Consider the following 22,675-nt stretch of genomic DNA (forward strand, 5'->3'; position numbering starts at 1 on the left):
AAGTACGTGCTGTACTTTTGTCGTAAAATCTCCCAATTTCCGTTGAAATGGGATTCTTCACCCCAACACTCCCCGTTTTGGTTCCTAAGTCCCGAATTGTGAACATAACCTAACTTATAAGGTTCAAAACGACTCGTATAACGCTTTCATATTCCATACGGATTTACGGGATGTTACAAACTACCATATAATAGTACGATAATCGATGTACAAGAAATAACAAATAGTAATAGAAATGGAAGGACAAAAAACTACAAGAATAATATTACGGACAACACTCAACTGCCTTTTAGCCTTCTATCCTAATTCATTCATAAAAAAGTAGGAACAACAAATACAGAGGAAAAGAGAAGTTAGGAATTTTGTTTTAGAAAGATATATTGAGAATTACAAAATATATGAATAATAAAATAATAAAATATTTGATCAAATAAAAAATGTTTATACACTGAAAATTCAAAAGTTCGAGATGACCAATTTATGACTTTTAAGTGTTTGCCAAATGCGTATAAGCTAAAAATGCTTATATGCTGACGTTATAAGTTTAGGCTCAACCATATAAAAAGAAATATAATAAAAAGAAAATAAAGAGAAAAGAGTTGGTGGAAAAAGGGTGAAATAGTAGCAGAAGAAAATATCAGGGAATCGAGAGAGAGAGAGATAGGAGGATGTCGTCGGAACCACCGCCATTCCAAGAGGCATCACGTTGTGATATCTGCAGTTGCAGCTTCAACACCTTCCGCCGACGGGTACTCTTTCGATCTCATCACTCAACATTTTTAAAAAATTTCAGTTGACGTTTTTGATATGTTCATTTCTCATCTTTCAATTATTTTGCAAAAAGCTGAGTTATTTCCTTTTCAGCGATAAGAATTGACTAAAGGAATGATCGTTTGGGAACACATAATGATTGATATCTTTCACGGATTAGTTCTGTAATGTACCCAATTCACCAGTAAATTAATACAGTTACGAGTATTGACAATCAGGTTGTCAAAAAACATTTGTATTGTTTCCCAACAAAGGAGAAGGGACAACTGCACTATTAACTATTACTATTAGTTGAGGGCCCAGATATTAAGCCATTAGTGTTAATTGCTCAGATCATCACTCAACTTGGGGTAATTGACAATCAAAGTTATCTATCTTGGTTTTATCATCCAAAAGTCACTTTCCTTTACCTAATTAGTTTAAATTGTCATTCACCGTATTTTGTTTAGTTGGAACACGAATTAAGAATCTGGGTCAGTTTTGAATCCATCCCAACCCTATACCTACCTGACCCATCCCTTTTTATTCTAAAATCAATGCCCAATCAAAATTAAGAAATAATGTTAATATGACTGTTTTAACAAAATTTCATAATGGTTGCAGTTAGTACTCATGAAGAGAAGGGTAATATTTTTCCTATGACCTTTTTTGCAAGAATATGTTTTTGTGAAAACGCCTTATCTTTAAAACAGAAAGTATAGAAATGTATGAGAAAAGTTTCCTGTCTTTTTGTTAATGTTGGTTCTCTTCTCTATTGTTCAATGTGCTAGGAGAAAATACTGGAGAAGGAAAAACAAGAAATGTACCAGTCGATAAGTTTTCAATTATTTGACTCACTCCTCTAATTGGCTCTCTAGGAAGAAATTTGGTCAACATACTTTCTAGAATTTGGTCAACATACTTTCTAGAATTTGATCAAAATGCATTATATATTTGACTAATATGACAATATTATCCATTAGTATCTTCAATTTACCAATAGTGGTCAATTCAAGAAAACTTTAAAGCAAAATCTTGAAGTCTAGGTAGATAAGTACATCAGTACTTTATAAATTGAAACACTTAACTATTCTGCAACTGATTCCACCACTGAGTAACTGCTCGAGTCAGCTCTTCTCAGCTTCAATATTGCTTTACTACCCCCTAATGAAGACCACCCTTATCCCCAAGGTTGAATGAAAGAAATATGTGTTGCAGATCAGAAGGAAATTCCCAAGTAGACTGGGCAGCACCAATGTCAAGCCATTTGACCAAAACCTAGACACAACTTTATTACCCCTTTTCACCATTCTCCTCTCCATAATAGTCTCAGGCATAGGACAATTGGGATTTGACATGTGAAGTACAGGTGGATGGCTAACAACATCAGGAACCTCATGACATTTCCTAAGTTGAGAAACATGGATGGATAAGCACATCTGCAGGCAGTAATAGCTTGTAAGCAACCTCACCAACCTTAGCAACAATAGGATAGGGACCAAAATACTTGGTTGCTAACTTGTTGAATGGTCTAGTAGCCACAGACACTTGTCTATAGGGTTGTAACTTCAAGTAAACCTAGTCAGCCACAACAAACTTCCTGTCTGATTTTTGTTTGTTGGTCGTGTCCCTCATCCTCTGCTGAGCGCTAGACAAATGACACTTCAGTAGCTCAATGACGTCCTCTCTAGCCCCCAAAGACCTATCAACTATAACAGTGTGAGCTTCTCCAAGCAAATAAGGAAGGTGAATGAAAGGTTTTTGACCATATAAAACATCATAAAGTGTACACTTAATGGCAAAGTGATGAATGGTATTGTACCATCATTCATCAAGTGGCAAATAAATAGCCCATTCCTGTGGATTATCTGATAAAAAACACCTGAGATAAGTCTCCAAGGTCCTGTTCTAAGTCTCTACCTGACCATCTGTTTGAGGATGGTAAGCTGTAGAGTTATGCAGCTGCACCCTCTGTAAGGCAAATAGCTCCTGCCAAAATGAACTCAAAAGTATAGGATCCCTGTAACTTATAATAGTAATTGGCCTACCATGTAATTTGAACACATTAAATAGGAAACATGGGCCACTGTTTGGGCTGTATAAGAGTGTTGTAAGCACATGAAGGTGTCCATATTTACTCAGTCAATCAACCACCACTAGAATAAAATCCTTGCCCTTAGATTAGAGTTAGAAAGACCTTCTATGAAATCCAGACTGGTGTTAGTGCACACACCATCATGAATAGGAAGAGGCTGAATAAGACCAGGATATGCAGCTGTATCATACTTGTGTCTCTGAGACCCATCACATTTGCTGATGAAACTCCTGATATCCTGAGCCACTGACTTCTAGTAAAAGAGGGACTGCAATCGCTTGATAGTGCATCCATTCCTGAGTGACCACCCTAAGGTGTAGAATGCCATACGTGAATAATAGTTTGCCTCACATTCAGTCTGCCCTTCCACCTAAGTTGAGAATTGAGCCAAGTAAAAGACTTGTAAAGTTGCACTTGAAGTTTAGTGATCACTGTCTACAATACAGGATCGACTACCACGACTGTTTAATCTGATCATACAAGGAACCATGACGAGTCTATAAAAAATATGGCCTAAAGCTCAGCCCCTTGGTTTCTAGACAAGGCATCAACAACCTAGATTTCATTTCCCTTTTTTATACTCAATGGAAAAGTCAAAAGCCATAAGCTTGGAGATTCCAGCCACTTGGAACTCAGTGTTTATTTTTTACTCAAGCAAATGCTTCAAAACCTTTTGATCAGTTCTTACAACAAAATGCCTTTCCAGCAAGTAGTGAGACCATTTGGTCACAACAAAGATGAGGAGCCAACAACTCTCTATCATACACACATTGACTGGTGCTAGGGGCTAATGATTTGCTGATATAGGCAATTGGATGCCCTTGCTACTTCAAACAACACCAGTTCCCGTACCACTTGCATCAGTCTCAATGATGAATGTTTTATCATAGTCAGACAATGCTAGAACAAGTGCAACAACCAGCGCCTTTTTGAGTCTATCAAAAGCTGCAGTAGCTTCCTTAGTGCAAGCAAAACTATCCTTCTTAAGTAACTCATTTAGTGGTTCGCAGGTAGCACTAAACTCTATTATGAACCTCATATAGTATCCTGCCAAACCAAGAAAGCCCCTTGACTGCTTAACACTAGTGGGAATAACCCAAGCCTGAATAACTAAGATTTTCTTAGGGTCAGTAGCTACTCCTTTAGCTTTTATAAAATGACCTAAGTGCTGCACTTCAGGCACTCCAAAAATACACTTAGATGCCTTAGCATACAAATTGTGTAGCTTCATAATCTCAAATATAACCTTAAAATGCACCAAATGATCAGAAATATCCCTACTGTAAATCAGTATATCATCAAAGAAAAGGAGAGGTTTAAAAACAGTTTTCATAAGACTTTGAAATGAAGATGGTGCATTGGTTAAGCCAAAGGGAATAACCTAGAACTCGCCCTTCATGAGTCTTAAAGGCTGTCTTGTGTGTGTCTGCTTCTGCCATTCTTAGCTTGTGATAACCAGCTCTAAGATCATTCTTAGAGAACACTTTTGCACCTCCCAACTCACCCAACAAATCTTCTATTATTGGAATGCGAAACTTGTCTTTTGCAGTCAAGACTCAAGTGATTCAAATCCCTGTAATCAACACAAAACCCCAACTGCCATCATATTTCCTCACTAACACAACTGGTGAAGCATATGGGCTGGTGCTATGCTGGATTACCCCTTGATCCAACATCTCCTGCACAAGTTTTTCAATAACATCCTTCTTTACCCCAAGATATCTGTAAGGCCTTTTACTTACATGTGCAGCTGAGTCTGAGTGGTATTCTATGATCAAAGGGCCTCTATGGGTAGGTAATGTAGTAGGAATCTCAAAGATACAACTGTACTGTTCCATTAAGGTGGCTAAGATAGGGAATTTCAGTGCCTTGGGCAGCTTGAATACTGTTACATTGGAAATTTGCTTCTGTACCTATGACTAAGGTCAGCATAAAGAACTGGACCTGCTCACCAGTCTTCTTGTTCAATGCCTTTGCTTTAGTTGTCCTGAGCTCTAAGTAATAGCCTCTCTTAAAACATGCTTCTTCCGATGGTGCATGAATTCAGTAGTCCTGCTCCTGAAGTAAAAAAGGATCCTGCCTCGAGTATTCTGCCACTGCTCTCCTAGAACTATGTCAACATTTTCTAGAGGCAAGAGCAGAAAATCAGAAGAGAAGGTAGTTCTCTGTAACAGCCACTAAAGGTTCCTGCAAACTCAGACAGTTTGCACCTTCCTACCATCAGCTACACCCACATCCTGTAACATTATAGAACTAACCTTGCATCCTAACTTGCTTGCTACTTCTTCATCAATGAAATTATGGGTACTACCTGTGTCAGTCAGATCCTGTAAAGGTTTTTTCTCATGGTAACCAGAGTGACACCAGTGAATGCCTGTAAAGAAATGGTCATATATTCATCTGAATCATTGGTTCCTTCTCGAACTTGATCCAATTCCTCCTCACCCAATACTTCATCTTCTTCATTCACTTCCACCAAGAATAACTGCTTCTTAGCCTTACAATTATTCCCAGATACATACTTTTCTTCACAGAGAAAACACAGTCTCTTTGCCCTTTTCTCATCCATCTCAACTGCAGTTAGTAACCTTCTACTGGGGTTACCATTATGGAATCTGTTAGGTCTATTATTGGGTGATTCAAAAGGTTTCTTGAAAGAAGAATTGGTTAAAGGGGGCCTTTCAGAATCCTGGAATTTAGGAGGGGGTTAATTAGATAAGATAGCATTCTGATTTCTGTCAGTAGATCTAATTTCCCACGACTGTGCCTGTGCTTCAAAGACTTCTTCCAGTAGCTTAGCAATCTTGTAAGCTTGCATTAGTGTTCGTGGCGCCTGAATTCTAACAGACCTATTCAATTCAGGTTTTAATTCCCCTAAGAAGTAGGTAATAGCTTTTTCATTTGACAGATTGACCCTAGTTAATACCTATCAAATTCAGCTGATAGTTCCTCACACTGCCAGTTAGCTGTAGATTCTTAATGGTCTTTATTGATATTTCAGACCCATCCCGAGCCTCTCATTTATAAGCTAAAACATACTCTGTCCAAGTAGGTTCTAGGGGTGTATTCCTAGAACTCAAAGCAATAGCTTCACCATCCAAATGAATAAAAGTTATTCTCACCCTTTGATCAAAAGGAACTTCATCCATGGAGAAGAATAGATCCACTATACAGCCATGTCCTCAGATCATGCCCACAAAATCGAGGAAACTCTACTCTAGAGTATCGAGTGAAGTAATTACTGTTTGCAGCAGGCCCTATTTGAAGTTCCTTGGCTTGATTCATCTGCCTTGAATCCCTAGAACAAGCACTGTCCACAGAAGATTCAGCTCTACATTGTTCAATGTCCCTTTCCTTCTGCCTTATACGTCCAATGATCTTGATCAATTCCTTATCAGTTTGAACATTTCGATCATTCATATTGATCATCCCTTCCATCAGTTTCTGAGCTTCTCTTAAATCTGTGAGAGCTTGCCTTCCATTTCTTCAGTGGGCTTATCTTGATTCTTATCGGGTGCCATGATAACTAAGCCGAGAATCAATAGATCTGATACCAATTGATGCAACAAGAAGATCTCGAGTGGAAGTAGTTAATCCAGTTGAGAAGACTCGAGGAAGATGGTAACTAACTCAGGGGAATCTGAGATGTTAGTTGAGAGAAGAATATAGAAAAGAGGGAGAGATTATATTTCACTGAATGAGCTCAAATGTACAATTGCAAGCTGTACTTATACATGATCGAAATGAATGAATGAACTAAGACTGAATCATCAAATCCTGTAACTAACTTGCGAACTAACTGGACTAACTAACAGTGAACAAGATTAACTTAACTTTTGAATTCTAACTGCTTAACTAATTCTGCAACTGATTCCACCACAGAGTAACTGCTTGAGCTAGCTCTCTCTCAGCTTCAACATTGCATTAATAACCCCTAATCAAACTTTGCTTCAATACCAAACAAGTTGGGCTCGACTATATGAATGTTCATTGACCATGACGCTCCATTTAAGCTCATCTTAGGCCGATGTAACGTGTGCCTAGGTGAGCACGTCTCAACCATATATTCTGTATTGCGAGGATTCTTCATAACTTTGCTATTTTTTCGCTGATTGCCTGCCTACCAGCAGTGTCAGCTAGCTTACACATGCTGAGTTGTTTTATGGATCTAAAATGCAAAAAATTAATTCAAGATCGAAACATGGAATTGCTAAGCAGTAATTCTGTTAAATTGACACAACAAAATGCTATCTTAGAGACAAAATCACAGTTCCATCCCTTAATAATTCAACGAGCAGTACCATGGGGATATTTGTTCATTTGACAAGTTGGACCTTCATGAATAGCTCATGTTCCACCAAACCCATGAGATTCGGATCAATTATAGGACTGAATTTCCATGTCTTGATATGGCCTATTTTCAGTTCCATGCCTTAAGTAGGCTACAAATGAAGAAGGTGAGCCAGTGTACCATAAGAAAAGAGAGAAGTGCCATCGATGCTGTGACATATCTCTTCCTCCAGGTGTATTATTAGTGGTTTCATCTTCTTCCAACACTAGCGACAATCCCCTAACATTAGCGACTTGACTAGATGCTGTTTCCCTTATGGTATCATGCATGAACTTAGCTTCTGAAATCACAAGATTTAAAATATTATGCATATCAAGTTCGCTGGTTTGTTATTGGACTTGGCTTTATTTTGTTTGATAATACCTGTCTTTCTGTTCCTTTTAGGCCTAATAATTTCTTTCTAAACTCCTATCGTCCGTATTGTTGAGCCTTTTCCTTATCACCTGTTTAATTAACCTGCAGGGACTGAGCAAGGTTTCTGCCGTTATTTTAAATTAGTTACAGATATTGTGATTACTTTCTAATCCCAAAAAAAAAAGAAAAAAAAAAGAAAAAAAAAGAAAGAAATAGTTCCAAATATTGTACCTGACTGTCTTCATCATCTCCTGTAGCACCATTGCAGATGTTGCGGCCGAACATTGTGTGCTGAACATTCAGCAAATCAGATGGTGAGTTCTATTTGTTCTATGCACCTTTTCCTAAGCCTATTTTATACTTTTTGTTAGCTCACCTTTGTTGCTTATACCGAAAATCTTTTCAGGCCTTACCACAATTTGGTCTTCACTCAAGTGTTAGAGTTTGTGGAGATTGTTTTAATAATTCCTCTCGGTAAATTTCTGCCATTATGATTAACGTGATGTTTTATACTTCTCAACATTGACGGCAAATTTTTTTCTTATTTTGCCCCAAATTTTGGAAGTCAGAGATGCTGTCACAGAGCTACGAGGAATTTATTCTTGGAATTCCATCTTCTCATTTTTCAATCATTGAGAATCTTTTATCTAGGAAGCAATTCTATACTCACATTAGCTTGTTGGTGATTGGTGACTAGTACATGAAACTTGAAAGACTAGAAATCTGCCACGCTTAAGCAGAAAGAGTATCCACTCTTGGCTCTGTTTGATGTATTCATTGATCCAAGGATCATCATATTTCAGTACTGTGATATGTTCTGTCATCTTTGTGGTGTGAGGCCATAGATTTATTCATCTATACCTCCCTAAAGATCTTTGATGAGATTGAAAGACTATTCTAATATATCTCTTGTTGATAGTCTGAAGAGAAATTATCTGCCTACATACAGGGTGCTTTTTTTCCAGTTTATACATCATTTAATAGAATTGCTAATTACTATCTTTAATTCTTTTTGAGGACATTTAAAGTCTTACATATTTTTACTAATCTGATTTTCAATAGACCCATTGGAGATGGCATGATAGCTTCTGCAAACGAAGTCAATTCCCTGAAAGATTCATTTTCAGCTTTAGATGTCGGTGCCGTTGCAGATATCAAAACCGAAAACACTGTCAAGCAGACTCTTCCTTTAGGCATTACAGAATGCAAATGTGGGATGCCTTTGTGTATATGTCAAGTGACGGCTACTCAAACAACATCAGTCGCTCTACAGGAAAGGACATATTTAATGGCCTTCAAATGCTTTTTGTGCAAATAACCATCCCTCATATTTTCTTTTAATTCCAGCAGGGAAAAGTTGTGCCAAACCCAAGCGTAAACATAAATCCAAAACCAAAGAAGGAAATTAGACTTCCAACAAGTAGAGCTTCAACATCAAACAAGCAAGGGTATGTCTGATATATCTAGTTGTCCTTTTGGAGAAATAGGTCCAATCTAATTTCTTCAAAAACAGATTTTTTTTTTCTTTATAGCCGTTGTCACTTGTGTGGAATTGAGTCAAGGTTATATACAAAAACATAACAGAGGATTAATTATTGCAACATTGTCACTCTAAATTTAGCCGAATACACCGCCCGATAATTGCTCACCCGATACCGGACCAACCAATATCTTCTCGGTTGGCTAGCGGATTAGTACAATTAAAAGCCGATAACCGATTAATCGAACCGTTAAGGGTAGTTATTTGCTCTATCCGCCCAATAAGTAGCCCTACATACATATATGCATAATAGGTGCCTGCCCAACCAATTATAGCTCGGTGGTAAGTAGTAATACCATATGTACATGCATGCTGACATGGAATAACATTCTGAACCTTTCGGAGTGACGTAAGTTCGTTGATCCTCCGAATATCATTATGTACATTAACACCATCATCATATGCCTCAAAGGGACTTAGGAATCATAATTAGACATGCTTGAATTACATTTCATAGGAATGAGTAACATAGGCATTCTTAACTACTAAGGGTAGATCCATTTGTGGAATAACATTAAGTTTACATTTCGTTACTTGGATCATGGCAAAAGAAGGAAGAATTAGCCTTAACATACCTTTGTCCGTTTACTCACAACTCAGCTTATAATCTTCCTGTAGCACTTCAATCTACATTAAAGACAATAGAACCTATGGTTAATGCCATGGAAGGACTTATAAACACATTCTAAGCTAGTAGCTCTCCTATTAAAAATTGGGCAACACCTCCCTATAACCTTTGCTTCCTTCCGATTCAAAATAACACCAACAACAACCAGAACAACGTCAACAACAACATAGCCGAGATCAAAAGCTCACTAAACAGCTCACACGCACAAGCACTTTAATCAAGAACTTCCAAACAACAACCAACAACTATACACACTTCTCAATCAACACAGCGATACGTCGAGTGGCAAGCTCGGTTTATAACTAGTAGTTAACCCTTTCTACCCTTCTTCTTTTAGAATATAATTCAATAATGACAACCCCAACATACTCAGGTTATTCCTACTTATTTTCAGCCACAATATACTGCAAAAACACCTCCCAAGCAGTCCAAAAATCGAATATGACATAACTACGATTTTCAGATTACCAGAAACATGTTTCCAACTTCTTCTTTTTTCTTTCAAATTGAGTAACACAATCAGCAATACGTATTTATAAGTCCCTTTTCACGATAATCGACCATGAATTAACTTAGAATCAGCTTCATAAACAGCCCACCATGGCACAACATCAGAAACATGATTTTCTTTCAAAAATCAAATGTTTTATCTTCTAATTGGCTACAACTTATAAGAGCTCAACCATAAGAAGGAGATCGAAAACTCACCTGCAAAAAAAAAAAAAAAACATAGAGCAGCCTTGTCTTGTGCTTACTTCACTTTGAAATAACATTCTAATCCACCACAAGAACCAGATAGAGGAACTAGCAACCACCTCGGAAGTTTCGGCACTCCAATCACTTAGTAAACTTTGATTTCTACCTAGGGTTTGGCTGGTGAGTTTAGAGAGAACATTTCATGAGTTCTCTTATGTTTTTTACAATCGGAAGTTATGAGGAAAATAGAAGTGAATCCGCCCCTTTAAGGGGTCCCTTGGCTGTGTCACCTTTACCCTTTCTTTAGGGAATTAATTGTAGCCTTTCCTTTAGCAAGTAGGTGATGCACCTACCTGTCACCTACTTGCTTAATTAGTGAATTATGCATGTTGGTTCTTGTTCATTTAAACACACGTCTCGTCCTCATTTGATAATTAATACACGTGTTAAGTAGCTCAAGCAAGTAGGACGGGAAGTATGTAGGTGAAGCAGACACTTCGGGTAAGCAGGCAGCTCGTTTTTATTTGCCTAAAATCCCATTTCTCACGTTTAAATGCATTCGTCAACCTCAATGTAGTCGTGCATATATTGAATGAAAATACGGGATGTAACATCCTCTTCCTGTAGAAACATTCGTCCTCGAATGTCTACACGAGGGAATTAACTCTTATAACTTTCGCAAAAATTTCGGCAGAGTTTCCTGAACAATTCTAACTATCCCAAACTTGCACGCAGTCCAGAAAACGCAAAATAACTGCCTCACTGGGCCACAACAAGCAATAATAACTCCTAGTGTCACACGAACAACTAATATAAATGCCAGAATCGACATCATGATACTCATCTCGTGTCACCCTATGTTGTATTAACGTGTTTTCTATCTATGCATAATTGCGGCCTATCCCCAATTTGGATATAAGATAGTTCCTTTCACGCTTCCCCATCGTGTTGCATCAACATATAACTTAAACCAAACCGATGTTCGAACCGCTTCCATACCCACTTTTCATTTTATTCGGAATATCCAACAAGCTCTCTCTCTCATTCCAACTTCCCTTTTCGATCTGGCCCCATTCTTTAGTCGTTTGATATTCTTTAGTTAGTTACTCATCCCCTAAACTGTGAAATTCCTTGATGATATTTTTCACATCCCAATCTTTTGGTTCTTAAACATGAAACTTGCAGCAGACCTCCATTGAATCAATAAAAGGGAGAAAAAAAGGTCCTTTTTTTCTCTCTCTAAAATCCTTTTTTTCCGGTGAGCCTTCTCTTCCCTCATGGGAGGGAAGATACATTTCTTTTCAGGGGACAAATCCTTTGAGATCTACGAAGATTGTGGGGACCAAGACAGATGGTTTGTTTGGGTGGAGCGAGGCAGAAGGTTTACCAGCCAGATCAAACTAGACGAGGAGAACCTTAGATGGGTTTGCTCACAGTTATACCAAGCTTCATACGGACAAGGGAATCTCTATAGAAGATGGGAAAGGAAAATACAAGCATACATTTATAGGGTATATCAGAATTACAACATTCATGGAAGATTCATAAGAGTCGAAACAATAGCAGGGGAGAGGAGAAAGGCGATTATTATTCCAGATGGGGGATGGGGAGACATAGCAGGGAAGGTCCTTCAATATTTGGGTGAAGCAACAAATCACAAATACAAAGTAATTACTGATATTAAAAAGAGATCCTTTCTAAAAGCAGCAGAAATCTCTCAATGGCCAACTCAGAGAAGGGCAGGCGACCTTGAAGACCAGGATGAAAGCTCCAATTTCCTCTCCAAATGCTTGATTGGAAGTTTCAATGACCCATTCCACTACAGCCCAAAAGCAGAAATCATCCAGCCTTGGTTTCTTAAGAGATGGCAGGTGACAGCAAGCCTGAGAGTCACACCGATATCACACAACAAATTTTTATTTGAACTGCCTTCAAGACAAGAAGCAGCCAGGATCAAAGCTGGAGATTGGTTCTGGAACGATCGTCATCTAAATCTTGAGTGGTGGTCAACAGAATCTGAGTATTATCCAGCAAAATCAGAGATTGGGCACAAATGGGTCAAGGCTTTTGGGGTACCGCTAAATGGTTGGAACATGGAATCTTTCCGATGTATCGGAGAGAAGTGCGGAGGTTTCATAGGTGCAGATGCAGACACGAAGGCAAGATCTCATCTTTTCTGGGCGCGCATCTGTGTTAAAATCACTATGGAAGAAATCCCAAAGGAAATAGACTTGTATGTTGGAGGTTTGAGATATCTGGTGGTGATTGTGGAAGACCAAATTACTCGAATCATCCCTGACAGACGGAAAGAGGTGGAGAAGATGGAGGCTGCTACTCCAAACCCTAGAAAGAAGCTCAGTTATCCAAGCAACTTTAATTCAAAATCCCTGGGTTTGTCAGAGAAAAATCGAGGTCACGTGCCACAGTATAAAGGGAAGGAAAAAGTACGGGCTAATGGGGCCAGCAACATTCTGGGCCACAATTACACTCATTATTTCCACTGTGAAGCCAATATTTCTAATTCCTTTAACAGGGACCACCCCTATTATTTTTATAACAACAATAGCAGCAAGCCCAAAAGGAAAAAGCCCAAATCAAGAGCAAAGCCTAGACAGATAAAGTGTTGGAAAGCAAAAGGGACAGCCCAAATTCAACATTATCCCAGAAGTTTCATTAATGACCCCACCATTGAGAAGGCTGTGGTAGCCCTTTCTGGTCAAAATACAGAGAACTTCGGAGCAGAGGACGCAGATGATGAATCTAATCCCCCTCTTTACTCTATTCCGACATCGCTAAACGACTATCTTATTGACAACTCCATGGATTTTGAAATCTCTTCCTTCTCTGGCAGCGAGACACACTCGTTAGTTCTGCATGATGGGTTAAATAATGGGAATTGTTTAATCAACACACCTATGGTAATCGAGACTTCTCACTGGACCAAGCTGTTTATGGCTAAGGCTTGCAAAGCCTTTGGAGTTAATTTGGCTGGATTCGAGCACGAGATGTTCGATATAATTCTCAGGATGGAACAGAGAAGACAAGCTCAACTAATGCTACAAAAAGAAAAGAAGAACGGGGGAAGGTGCTCTGCAAAGAAAGGGGTAAGAGAGGCCAGGAATATGGAATGCACTGTTACTTATGAAAAAGGGGAAGGATCAGCTAGGGGCAGGTTTCAAAAAGCTTTCTCTGAATGAAATTAAAACTTATTAGCTGGAACGTGAGGGGGCTCAACGATATGAGCAAAAGGAGTACTATCAGGGCTCTTATGCAAAAATGGAAACCAGACATTTTGTGCTTGCAAGAGACCAAAACAGATGGCTGTCCAGTGGCTACTATCACACAAATTTGGGGTTCTAGATGGGTTGGTTGGGCTGAGTTGAGGGCTCGTGGTACTGGAGGAGGCGTAATTATTATATGGGACAAGAGACAATGGAACTGTCTTGACTCCCATCAAGGTCAGTTTACTATCACAACTATGTTGGAAGGGGTGCATTCTAATTTTAGGTTTTGCTTTACTGGAGTTTATGGACCCCACACTAATTGGGAGAGGGCTGAATTATGGGAGGAACTGGCTGATGTTAGAGGATTATGGGATGAAGGTTGGGTGGTTGGTGGGGACTTCAATGTCTGTAGATTCGAGAATGAAAGATACAATTGCATCAGGAGATCCAGGGCAATGAGTGCTTTCTCTGATTTCATTCAAGATATGGGACTGATTGACCTCCCTCTTCAAGGGGCATTCTACACTTGGACCAGGAATGCTGATTTTCTTCAAGCCTCCAGAATTGATAAGTTTCTTGTCTCTTCTGAATGGAGTGATTACTTTGGGGTTATTTCTCAAAAAGCTCTGCCCAAAGTTGTCTCTGATCATTGCCCTATAGCGCTAGAATGTGGGGATTGGACATCCGAACCTTCCTACTTTAAGTTTGAGAACATGTGGTTGCAACATGAAGGATTTGGTGATCTGGTGAAACAGTGGTGGCAGGGGTATGAAGTGAATGGATCCTCAGATTTTGTACTTTCTCAGAAGCTCAGAATGCTCAAAAAGGACCTGGTCACTTGGAACAAGGAAGTATTTGGTAGCGTCAACACTAAGATCAACAAGGTTTTGGAGGAGCTGCAAATGTTGGATCAGGTTGCTGAAAATAGAGTGTTGACTCAAGACGAGACTAACAAATCCTTGACACTAAAATTGGAACTTCAACAACTAGCCAAGGCTGAGGAAATCTCATGGAGGCAGAAATCTAGATGCTTGTGGTTGAAGGAAGGGGATAGAAATACTAAGTACTTTCAGAGAATTGCCAATTCTCATAGGAGGTATAACTGTATCGATAGGCTGCAAGTGGCTGATGACATTATTGAGGATAAAGAACATATTAAGCAAGTGATCTTGGACTTCTACCAAGAACTATACTCTGAGAATGAAGAATGGAGGCCTACCGCTGATTTTGAAGGTTTGAATTGTCTTGACAATGAAGACAAAGAAACCTTAGAATGTCCTTTTGAAGAAGAAGAAGTCCTCAATGCTATCAACTCTTGTGCTCCAGATAAGAGTCCTGGACCAGATGGATTTACTATGGCTTTTTTTCAGAAATGCTGGTCCACTATCAAGCAGGATGTCATGAACACCTTCAACCATTTCCACACCAACTGTCATATGGTGAAATCCTTTAATGCCTCATTCATAGCCCTTATCCCTAAAAGGAAAGGAGCAATTGAACTAAAGGACTTCAGACCCATCAGCTTGATTGGCAGTGTGTACAAGATAGTGGCTAAAGTGCTCTCTGAAAGACTCAAAAGGGTAATATGGAAGTTCGTCTCAGGCTATCAAAATGCATTCATAAAAGGTAGACAGATAACTGATGCTTCCCTTATTGCCAATGAAGTATTAGATTGGAGACTAAAAAATGGTGTTCCTGGTCTGCTTTTTAAACTGGACATAGAAAAGGCTTTTGACAAACTTAACTGGAAATATCTAATCTCTATTTTGAGGCAAATGGGATTTGTCTAGGCAAATGGGATTTGGAGACAGGTGGATCAGATGGATCAGGTTCTCCTTTTCTACTGTTAAATACTCTATTCTTATTAACAGGAGTCCAGTTGGATTTTTTTCTCCCAAGAGAGGAATAAGGCAAGGGGATCCTCTGTCCCCTTTCCTTTTTATCATAGCAATGGAGGGACTTAGCAGGATGCTTGACAAGGCAAAAGAACTTCGCTGGTTGGAGGGATTTGATGTGGGCAACAGGATTGGTCAATCAATCTCTATCTCTCACCTACTATTTGCCGATGATACCTTTATATTTTGTGGTGCTGAGAGGTCCCAGGTTCAACATCTTAATATTACCTTAATGATCTTTGAGGCTATATCTGGACTTCACATCAATATGTCTAAGAGTAATCTATCCAGTGAATATGGTTAATGGTTTGGAAGATCTGGCCGAGATAATGTGTTGCAGTACAGGGACCTTTCCCACTACCTATCTGGGACTTCCTTTGGGTGCTAGCTACAAATCTGTTGAAGCTTGGAATGGGGTGGTTGAAAAATTTGAAAAAAGATTGGCCTCTTGGCAACAACAATATCTCTCTCTCGGAGGCAGAATTACACTGATCAACAGTGTATTGGACAGCATCCCAACTTATTTCATGTCCTTATTTCCCGTACCTGGTGAAGTCTTGAAGCAGCTTGACAGACTTAGGTGCTTATTCTTATGGGATGACAAGGATGAGAACCACAAACTTCATTTGGTGAATTGGGACAAGGTCACCATCCCAAAATCTCTTGGTGGGCTAGGAGTGAAGGATTTGGCACTCCATAGCAAAAACATGCTTATGAAATGGCATTGGAGGTACAACCAAGAGAATATGGGATTGTGGAAGGAAGTGGTCCAGGCTAAATATGGAAATGATAGCCATTGGGTTTCTAATCTCAGCAGATCACCTCATGGCTGCGGACTGTGGAAAGAAATTAGGAAGTTGTGGACTGATTTTTCTTCTAACTCATCTTTACATGTAGGCAATGGGAAACGCATCCGCTTCTGGGAAGACAACTGGCTAGGGCAGAATACCTTGAAGGAGCTCTATCCTATGATTTTTTCCATTTCCTCTAATCCTAACTCTACTGTCTCTCAAAAATGGGAGGGGCATGCTTGGTGCCCCAACTTGAGAAGGAACCTGAATGATTGGGAATTTGATGAACTTGCAGCGCTTCTGGGAAGATTGCATCCCAACGTTGTTAACCCACTGAGAAATGACACGCTCAAATGGGGCACTAGCATGGATGGATCATACTCAGTTAAGGCTAATTATCAGCTCTTGAATTCCAACAAAATTCTGATTGACCAGTGGCCATGGAAGCTGATATGGAAGGTCAAATTGCCCCCCAAGATCAGCGCTTTCTGCTGGATAGCTTTGAACAACTCTTGTTCCACTATAGATAATCTTAACAGGAAAGGCTTCAATACAGTTAACAGATGCTACATGTGTTTGAACAGGCTTGAAACTGTTAACCACCTTTTTTTGCACTGCCCGATTGCTAGACATTTGGTCAATGTTTTTCTCCCTTTTTGGTCTCCAGTGGGTTTTGCCAAATAGTCTCAGGGAAGTTTTTGTAAGTTGGGGCAATTGGAAAGTTGAGAAGTCCATCAGAAGAATCTGGTCTATGGTTCCCGCTGTTGTTGTGTGGGGTTTATGGACAGAAAGGAACCAAAGATGTTTTGATGGCATCGCAACTAACAGCTCCAATTTTAAAGGCAGATGCCTAGTCTTACTTTTTAGTTGGGTTAACCATACTCCCTTGTATGATCCTGATCAATTCTTGGATTTTGTCAGCTCTCTAGTTTTATGATAGGTTTTTATTTTTGCCTTTTATAGAGCTGACTTTCCTACTTTTGTAATCTCGCATCCCCTGGATGCCTTGTTATTAATATACCACTTATTTCATCAAAAAAAAAAAACATGAAACTTGCACATCCGATAAGCACAATCTGATAGGAACTTCAAACTGGGCCACATTATCTAGAACTCTTTCTACTAATGCTTTTACCTGATGTTGTATTAGCCTTCTGGCTAGCTGTAGTCTTTTCTCATTGCAATCATCTCTGTGTCAATAACAAACGTAAGTCCTGACTCAACTCTTATAACTTAGCTCTATGGCACGATTTGTATTTGAAAGAAGGGTAACGGACTCCTAAATGCCCTGTAGCTTCCTATTTATAAATGTGGTGCACAACACATCCATAAACAAGATTCTACTAGACGCAGTTTTGTAGACTCCTTATGACAGACCTGCTCTGATACCAATTTGTCACACCCTAATCTAGGTGATGCGTGGTTGGCACCCGATGCCTTACTGGCTTGAGCGAACCACTCTGTAACTTCATCGTTAGACGTAAACCAGAACATACATAGGCCGAACTCATTCTTTCTGTAAACTATCATGGGCCAACATGGCCACAACTCGTGATATATATGTACTGTAAGTGGGCAGGCGTCGTATTAGCGAGCCGTTATACTCAAAGTATATCTATATGTACGGGTCGAGGAGGGCACTATTAGTATCAACACTGAACTACCCAAAAGGAAACATAAACGAGGGCCGACCAGGCTACTGACATACTGAACCTGTGTCTACAAAGCCTCTAAGAGTATTTGACATCAAAACATGGTCGGGATAGGGCCCCGGCCTACCCATAAGTCTGTAGCAAAACTCTGACCCCATGACTTCTAGACTCAGCTGCATTCCGAATGAAGTGGAGTCTTATTGATCCTTCGCTGAATATCCACCTCGTCTATTGTGAGAGCTCGTCAAATTGATTACATGCACATGCAGGCATGAATGCAGCATCCACAACAAAAAAGACGTCAGTACGAATGATGTACCGAGTATGTAAAGCATAATTGAAACATAACAATAAATCCTTATCAATAAAAGGGATAAGAATCAACCTGAAACTTTTGGATTGCCACTAGGATCATGTTATATGTGATGAATAGACTTATATACAATGCCACTCTACGGCTAACATCTATGTCATAACCTCTAACTGCCCAACTGATCAGTGGTAATTGCCTGACCGACCGTAGCTCGTTGATACATGCGTAATTGCCCAACTGGCCGTAGCTTGGTGGTAAATAAGGATACATATAGGGCTGTTCAAAACCGAACCGTAACCGATAACCCAACTGCAAAATTGGCTTATTGGTATTGGGTTATCGGATTAATGGTTGGTGAACGGATAATTTTTTTATAGTTAGCGGTTTATCGGTGCGGAGACGGATTACTCAATTTCCTTATCGGCTAAACCTTTAACCCGTTAAAATTATCATATTTACTAAAATATAACTCATTTGTGCATTGATAACTCCTACCCACACTGTGGGATTCAACTGGGTATGTTGTTGTTGTTGTTGTGCACATTGTTTTAAAAGGCGTTTTCGGGGCGAGCCCTGGGGCGGGGCGTACCAAAAATACCCCGGGGCGATGAGTCAGGGCGAAAGTCTCCAAAGGCGTACGCCCAGCAATTCGGGGCGTATGCCCGGGCGTTTGGGGCGAGTTTTTTTTGTTGGAGCGTGTTGGGGCGTAAGCCCAGAAAACTTCTTCAAACTAAAACGAAATTTGTTAAATAAGTCCTTAATATAATGCCCAAATTCTCAAAAGTCAACATGTAATTACTCAAATGTTTTAAAAAGGAACTGAAACATTAAATTTAAAAGTCAAGACCTTTTTTTATTGCTAGAATGCCTAATATATATTCTTTTCCAATTATTTATCTTGTCTTCTACTATCTCAAAAAATTAACGAGCAGTCACTTGAACTTGTAAGTAGCGTATAATAGATTGTTCTAATTAGTTTTTTTGTGGGGGTGGAGCATATATATATATATCACTTATTTATAGTTTTCTTCAATTTTTTACGCTATTTCAGCTATTTAAAAATATTTATTATAATTATATCATTTTATAAAATACTAAAAATTAAAACCCCATGGGGCTTACGCCCCGTGCCTCGGGGCTTATGCCTCACTGAGGCAGACATAAAACGCCCCGCCTTATGCCCTAGCCTTTTAAAACATTGGTTGTGCATTGATACGTCTCCAAGGTTATATGTAATCTTATTTGTGGTTAATCCCTATTGTCAGGTTCTAATATTAAGGTTATGCTAATATGTGCTGATTTAATGTTTGTTTACATTTGGGCTTTTAGTAGTCTTTGTGAGAGGAGCTGGAACAAGTATAGAAAAGGATTGAAGTGAGAAGTATTTGGGCTTTTATTATCTGACTTTCCCTTTAAATTTTCCCACTTACACTTTCTTGTTTTCTGTTCCTACTTTCGATGCTAAGCGTTAGTTAATAGGATGTTTTCTTCAAAATCCATAACCTTTGGTGCTCTCCCATGTTTTACCTGCTTAGGCCTAGGAATTTAATCACTGAACTAATTAAGCAAATATTCTGCAGTACAACTTTCAATATTGGTCCAGCTACCAGCTGCAATATGGAGACAATGTCAGCGGATTATGAAGTCAGTGGGGAGGTATTGTGCTTTACCTTGCTTTTCCAGTGGTAACCTTGAATTTACTCACGGGGAGTAGACTTACAGATAGCTGAAGTAGCTTGGTTCTAGGGAAACTGAAAAATTGTAGGAAGCTGTAGTTGAAGAAGCCTGGAAGCACAAAATTGGATACCTAGTCATTTTGTAGATGTTTGAAGCCAAATGATTCATCAGCCATTTAGTTACATGGAACACAAGGTAACTGTATAAAGATAGAACACAAATGACAAAAGGGGCTCTAAAGAGTAACAAAGTTTATTAGGAACTTACTGTTGTAAGCTATAACAGTGGTAGATTTTAAACAGTAGATTGTGTGGTTGAGGAAGTCAATTTTTTTTTTCTTTCATTTTTTCCTTAAGTTAAATTATAGGGTTGTGCTGTTACCTTCTCAAAAAAAAAATAAAAAAAAAATTATAGGTTGTGGGGGGCAATTCTTGTGCAGGGTTTAAGAGAAGCAATAAAAAATGGTGATGTCGGTGCTGCAAAGAAGCTCCTGAGTCAGGTATTTATGTAGACTTTCTTTCTCTTGTAGTTCAATTTGGCATTTGTCAGTCTTAGTTGCGACATTTTATCTCAATTTTATCAGGGTGTTGATGCAAATTACCTTGACAAGCAAGGATCATCATTGTTACATCTGGTACTCTTATCTCATGCTCAAAACTACATAATTGTACAATGACATATAATTCACTACTTTTAGAGGGTGACAATTATAAGTGGCATTGTCTAATGTAGGCAGCGGTATTCAATCGAACTGAAATAGCATTTGCCCTCATGGAGAGTGGAGCAAGTTTGTACTGCAAAAATTCACAAGGTAAAATATATCTAAAGGATAGAACCTTTTTGTCTAATTGGAGCTGCATGATATCATCCAAATGCCTGATAACGTTTCCTAGTCCTCATAACTAAGTAATGGTATTTTTTGACATTTTTTAAAGAGAGCATGATTTAAACCATTATTCTGCTCCTGTTGAAAGGGTAGTATACTTTATAAATCATACTGCTGTTTGTCTGCTTGCAAATATTCAGTTTTTTTTTTTTTTTTTTTGGTGTTAACCGAGAAATCTCCTGAGAATTAGCTGGTCCATCCCTAGTTGGCACACAGGTTCGAAACTCAGGGATGCAAATATTCTGGTCTTTGACAATCTAAAAATCTTTTAGTGCATCTATTTTTATCATTCCGATGATCATTCTATCTATTTGTGTTGATTTTCAATAAGGTGAAACACCTCTGGATTGTGCTCCTGCCACATTGCAATTCAAGATGAAAAAGAAGATGGAAGAGAGTGGGCAGTGACGTTTCATCCGAAAGTAACACTGGTCTAAACAATGCTACAAAGGAAGCTACTACTGTTTCAGAGAATGGTGAGCTCTAACCTGTTTGTTTGTCATATCTTTGTACCCTAGTAAACGGCTACAAGAAGGTGTCAGCAGTTTCAAAGAAGTGATCTCTACCCTATTAATGTGTCGTATGTGTATCAAATCAAGGCTTCCTAGTTTTCTGGTTCTTTTTCTTGTTGGGCGTTTGCCTTTTTTCTATGGCGCAATAATGTATTTCAATGGTTGTAAGATGAAAAAAAGTACAGGGAGGGAAAAACCACAGGCATTGTGGTTATTTCATGAATAAACAGCTAAAAATTTTGTCTCAAGTACCTTCCCTTTTAACAAATTTTAATTGTCAAGATATTTTTGTATTTCAGTTATAAGAGGGCTGCCAAAAACTACAGATATCAACAAAAAAGAAAGACACCAGCATAAGAGTACATCTGAAGTTTGATAAATATGCCTTTATAGCTTTCCTGGTTTTTGGTTCTGCTCAACCAATTTGTTTGAGCCTCGCAATTGCGGCCATGGAACAATTGCGATTGGCAATCAAACTGGCTAGGACCAAGGTTGACATAGCAACATGCAATTGTGAGGTTCCTCGCGCAAAATGCAGCCACAGTAGAAAAAATAAAATATACAGCATGCTGAAATGTGATTTCTTGTTCAAAACGCAGCCTCGCTCCTCGGCTCCCAACCAAAGTATTCTGACATGTACCAAAACACTATATGGTTGTGTGGTAAGTCCCAAAATCAAGGAACAAGATTCAAATACGCAAAATGAAGGATTCAGATGTTACATTCTCTCCCTCTTAAATAATAGTTCATCCTCGAACAAGTTTAAAATTCTATCTAAGCTGTCAAATATGTATATTGCCCATATGAAGTTGCTTGATCAATGTTAACATCCCTGCATGCTCTTCCATCGGTGTTGTCACAATCCAACTAGTGGGCCATGACGGGTATCCGGAGCTGGCTACTGAGCACACTCATCATGCTATCATACTCAACCCACACATAAGTATCTACGAGCCTCTAACTGAAGTATTGAAATCATGAGGGTGGGATAAGACCCCGCCATGCTCCAATATATACACAAAAGAATGTACCAAGAAATGGCGACTCCGAAATAGTGGAGTGCTCCTGCAAATATGCTGAGTAGGCTTCTAAGCGTTCGCACCGTCTCTCGGTCTACCTGTGGGCATGAACACAGCGTCTATAAAAGAAAAGGACGTCAGTACGAACAATGTACTGTGTATGTAAGGCATGTAAATCAACATAATAAGTGAATAAGAGGACATGAGCTGAAGAGATAACCTGTGACTGATTGCCTCTTAAGGCGGAATCATGCATGCTAACAAGAAACATCATATCATGCATACATATATA

General features: G+C 39.0%; 1 protein-coding gene across 1 annotated transcript; it reads left to right on the plus strand.

Annotated features, from left to right (window-relative positions):
* The first annotated feature begins 571 nt into the window (after window positions 1–571).
* Window positions 572–21,612, plus strand: LOC132606137 (uncharacterized). Its single transcript, XM_060319496.1, has 10 exons — window positions 572–749; window positions 7,808–7,864; window positions 7,957–8,024; window positions 8,613–8,820; window positions 8,898–8,998; window positions 19,870–19,945; window positions 20,406–20,465; window positions 20,550–20,600; window positions 20,699–20,777; window positions 21,184–21,612. The coding sequence occupies exons 1-10, from the start codon at window positions 669–671 to the stop codon at window positions 21,258–21,260; spliced, it is 858 nt and encodes a 285-aa protein (XP_060175479.1). The 5' UTR covers window positions 572–668; the 3' UTR covers window positions 21,261–21,612.
* Window positions 21,613–22,675: the final 1,063 nt, after the last annotated feature.

Source organism: Lycium barbarum, chromosome 8 (genome assembly GCF_019175385.1).
Source record: "Lycium barbarum isolate Lr01 chromosome 8, ASM1917538v2, whole genome shotgun sequence".
Lineage (NCBI taxonomy): Eukaryota > Viridiplantae > Streptophyta > Magnoliopsida > Solanales > Solanaceae > Lycium > Lycium barbarum.

What these genes read in the sequence shown, in the direction of transcription:
- LOC132606137 (XM_060319496.1), top strand. Translation starts at nt 669, where the DNA reads ATGTCGTCGGAACCACCGCCATTCCAAGAGGCATCACGTTGTGATATC. An exon ending in TCAACATCAAACAAGCAAGG is followed by an intron (nt 8,999 to 19,869) that starts GTATGTCTGATA and finishes AATATTCTGCAG; the next exon opens with TACAACTTTCAATATTGGTC. An exon ending in CAAAGAAGCTCCTGAGTCAG is followed by an intron (nt 20,466 to 20,549) that starts GTATTTATGTAG and finishes CAATTTTATCAG; the next exon opens with GGTGTTGATGCAAATTACCT.